The 3,372-nt window shown below is 39.8% G+C and overlaps 1 protein-coding gene across 1 annotated transcript; it reads left to right on the forward strand.

The window, feature by feature from the left end:
* The first annotated feature begins 2,074 nt into the window (after nt 1–2,074).
* Nucleotides 2,075–2,904, forward strand: LOC145066906 (secreted RxLR effector protein 161-like). The gene is made up of 2 exons (XM_079014150.1): nt 2,075–2,640; nt 2,790–2,904. The coding sequence occupies exons 1-2, from the start codon at nt 2,075–2,077 to the stop codon at nt 2,902–2,904; spliced, it is 681 nt and encodes a 226-aa protein (XP_078870276.1).
* The last annotated feature ends 468 nt before the right edge of the window (nt 2,905–3,372 follow it).

The following is a 3,372-nucleotide window of genomic DNA, read 5'->3' on the forward strand; positions in this document are numbered from 1 at the left end:
ACATTCTTGTGATTGTTGATAACTTTACAAGGTTCACTTGGGTCTTCTTCCTAAGGCTGAAATCTGAATCAGCCTCGAAGCTCATCAATTTTATCAAAGGAATAGAAGTTCTTGTCAAAATCCCAGTTAGGAGAATCCGAAGTGACAATGGCTCGGAATTCACTAATTCCACCATTGAGAAATTCCTCACCGCGAAAGCAATTGACCACAACTTCTCAAATCCTTACACTCCACAATAGAATGGTGTAGTCGAAAGATGCAATAGAACTCTTGTTGAAGCTGCTCGATCCATATTAAACTTCACAAATCTACCACTCTACCTCTGGGCTGAAGCTGTATCAACTGCCTGCTTCACTCAAAATCGGAGTATCATCAATCGACGCCTCAACAAAACATTTAACGAAGCAATGAATGGTCGGAATCCAACAATCTTGTTTCTTTATGTTTTTGGATGTAGATGCTTCATAAAAAACAACCGAGATCAGCTTACCAAGTTCCAACCTAAAGCTGATGAAGCCATCTTCCTTGGGTACTCTTCTAAATCAAAAGCTTAGAGAGTTCTTAATCAAAGAACTCGTGTTCTGGAAGAAAGCTTTGATGTTACTTTCGATGACAACTTTGTTTGGAATTTTGGCCCAACCCATGTTACAACTCACATTATGGAGTCCGATGCTCCACCGCTAGGATGTCCAAACCCACAAACAATTCTTGATGTTGATTTTGAAACTCTCTTTGGACCTTCTGATATAGCCCTTGATTTGGAATCTCAAACAAGTCCAATCCCCACTTCCATCTCTCCTTCGGAAGCTCCTGTCTCTCAAAATGTCTCTGGTCCAATCCCAAGCCTCCCTCAATTTGATTCCGAACTGTTTCAACTTTCTCAGGTTGAGGGGGAGAATGCTCATCCCTCTCTTGAATCAAATGTGGATGGCTTCCTAGATGCAACTGCTGACTTCAACGACTCCAATCCTATCAACATTGATGAAAATGAAAATTTCTTTGAGATCCCTTCTGATGATGATGTCAACCTCTCTGTTGCAGAAGTTCAGGGGGAGCATCATCCTCATATTCAAACCATTCAGGGGAGCAACTCAATCCTACTGTTGATATCGGATCGACTGCTGCACAAGAACTCCCAAGGGTACACGTCTGGACAAAGGATTATCCTCTGAACCAAGTAATTGGAAACCCTAACGTTGGTGTACAAACTCATTTTGCTACAAGTATCCAAAATGAATGCTATTTCTCAACATTTATATCCATGGTTGAACCCAAATCCATCAAGGAAGCATTAGAGCATGCTGACTGGATTACAGCCATACAAGAAGAATTGGTAGAATTCAACAGAAATGTAGTGTAGACTCTCGTGACTCCTCCTCAGAATCATCCCATTGTCGGTACGAGATGGGTATTTCGCAACAAGATAGATGACGCAGGAGTTATTACTCGAAATAAAGCAAGATTGGTGGCAAAAGGGTTTACTCAGATTGAAGGGCTCGACTACGATGAGACCTTTGCTCTTGTTGCACGTCTTGAAGCCATGATAATCTTTCTTGCTTATGCTGCTCACAAAGGCTTCAAAGTTTACCAAATGGATGTTAAGAGCGATTTTCTTAATGGTGAGCTTGACACTAAAGTATATCTTCAACAGCCCCCCAATTTTGTTAATCTCTGCTTTCCAAACTACTGTTACAAACTCCGGAAGGCATTCTACGCTCTCAAGCAGGCTCCTCGGGCATGGTACGAGACCCTCACTGTCTTTATCAAGCGCTCTGGTTTCCAAAGAGGATTTCTAGATCCTACCCTGTTCCAAAGATCAAATGGAAAGCATCTCATGCTATTTTAAATTTATGTGGACGACATCATTTTTGGATCTACGGATTCATCTATGGTTGCTGACTTTGCTAAACTAATGATCAATCATTTCCAAATGAGCATGAATCGGGAGTTAAGCTTCTTTCTTGGCCTCCAAGTCAAACAGACTAACAAAGGAATCTTCATTCACCAAGAGAAGTACATATCAGAACTCCTCAAGAAATACTCAAAGGACACCTGTTCCTCAGCTAAGGTACCAATGGGCTTCGGACACAAGATCCATGCCGACCCTTTAGGTGAACCAGTTGATGAAAAGAAGTACCAAGGAATGATTGGATCTCTGCTCTATCTCATCGCAAGTCGTCCGGATATCATGTTTTCTACATGTCTATGTGCCATATATGATGTCAACCCAAAGATGTCTCATCTCTTGGTTGTGAACCAAATTTTCCGATACCTCAAAGGTATAAAGAGGCTCGAAATCTGGTACCCAGCAAATGAGAGCTTCCTACTTCAAGCATATTCAGATTCAAACTATGGTGGTCTTCAACTTGATAGAAAAATCACATCAGGTGGCTGTCAGTTCTTAGGTGGTCGTTTGGTTAGTTGGTCATCCAAGAAACAGAACTGTATTGCACTCTCTACAGCCGAAGTCGAATACATTGCTGCTGCCAGCTGTACATCTCAGGTTCTGTGGATGAAATCTCAACTTTTGGATTATGGTTACCGCTTTCAACGCATTCCTATTTATTGTGATTGTCAAAGTGCCATTGCGATTTCACACAATCGAATTCAGCACTCAATGACTAAGCACATTGATATAAGGTACCATTTTATAAAAGATCATGTTCTAAATGGTAACATTGAACTCATTTTTGTTCCATCTGACGAAGAGATTGTTGATGTCTTTACTAAGGAATTAGACAAAACCCAATTGAATGGTTTTCTGAACAAGATGGGTATGATAATGTCAGATCCTCGATTCTTTCAAGAGACATGTTCTCTTTGATGGAAGTATTTGAAAGAAAATTAGTTCCGATAAAAAAAAGCATTTTTCATCTTCGAACTACTTTCTGTCGGAAGACATAGGATCATTTCACTTGTCTTTATCTCTGGCCATCACTTGAGTTTTAACCTGTACAGTTCATGCTGATTATTTGTTAGTTAAAGTCCACATAGTCATAGTAATCAAATTTTCATCTTGGAATATACTTCATAATGGCATCCCTGAATTCCACTCCGGAAAGGTATTGCATTCAGCACTTCGGAAATTTCAAAATTCACTCCGGATGTTTTTCTCAAATCTTGTTCCGGAATGTTTTACGAATCATGTTCCGAAAACTTCTTCAAATCCCTTCCGTAAATTCTTTAAAATCATTATTTCGGAATTTTGCTCCGAAATCATAAACTTTTTTTTTTCCGGAATCACAATCAATTTTTGACTCCAGAGTTGAATTTCTTTTTAACCAGAAACTCTCTCCAGATTATTTCCCATTTCAGACCATTTTTCAAAAGACCATGTTCCGGGGCTCAATTCTTTATCCTCTGAATCTTACA

Source organism: Lactuca serriola, chromosome 8, assembly GCF_051521515.1.
Source record: "Lactuca serriola cultivar US96UC23 chromosome 8, Lser_US96UC23_V15, whole genome shotgun sequence".
Taxonomy (NCBI): Eukaryota; Viridiplantae; Streptophyta; class Magnoliopsida; order Asterales; family Asteraceae; genus Lactuca; species Lactuca serriola.

Coding starts and splice junctions, on each gene's coding strand:
- LOC145066906 (XM_079014150.1), top strand. CDS start 2,075: ATGGGCTTCGGACACAAGATCCATGCCGACCCTTTAGGTGAACCAGTT. Junction 2,641..2,789: donor ACTAAGCACATTGATATAAG/GTACCATTTTAT, acceptor TGATAATGTCAG/ATCCTCGATTCTTTCAAGAG.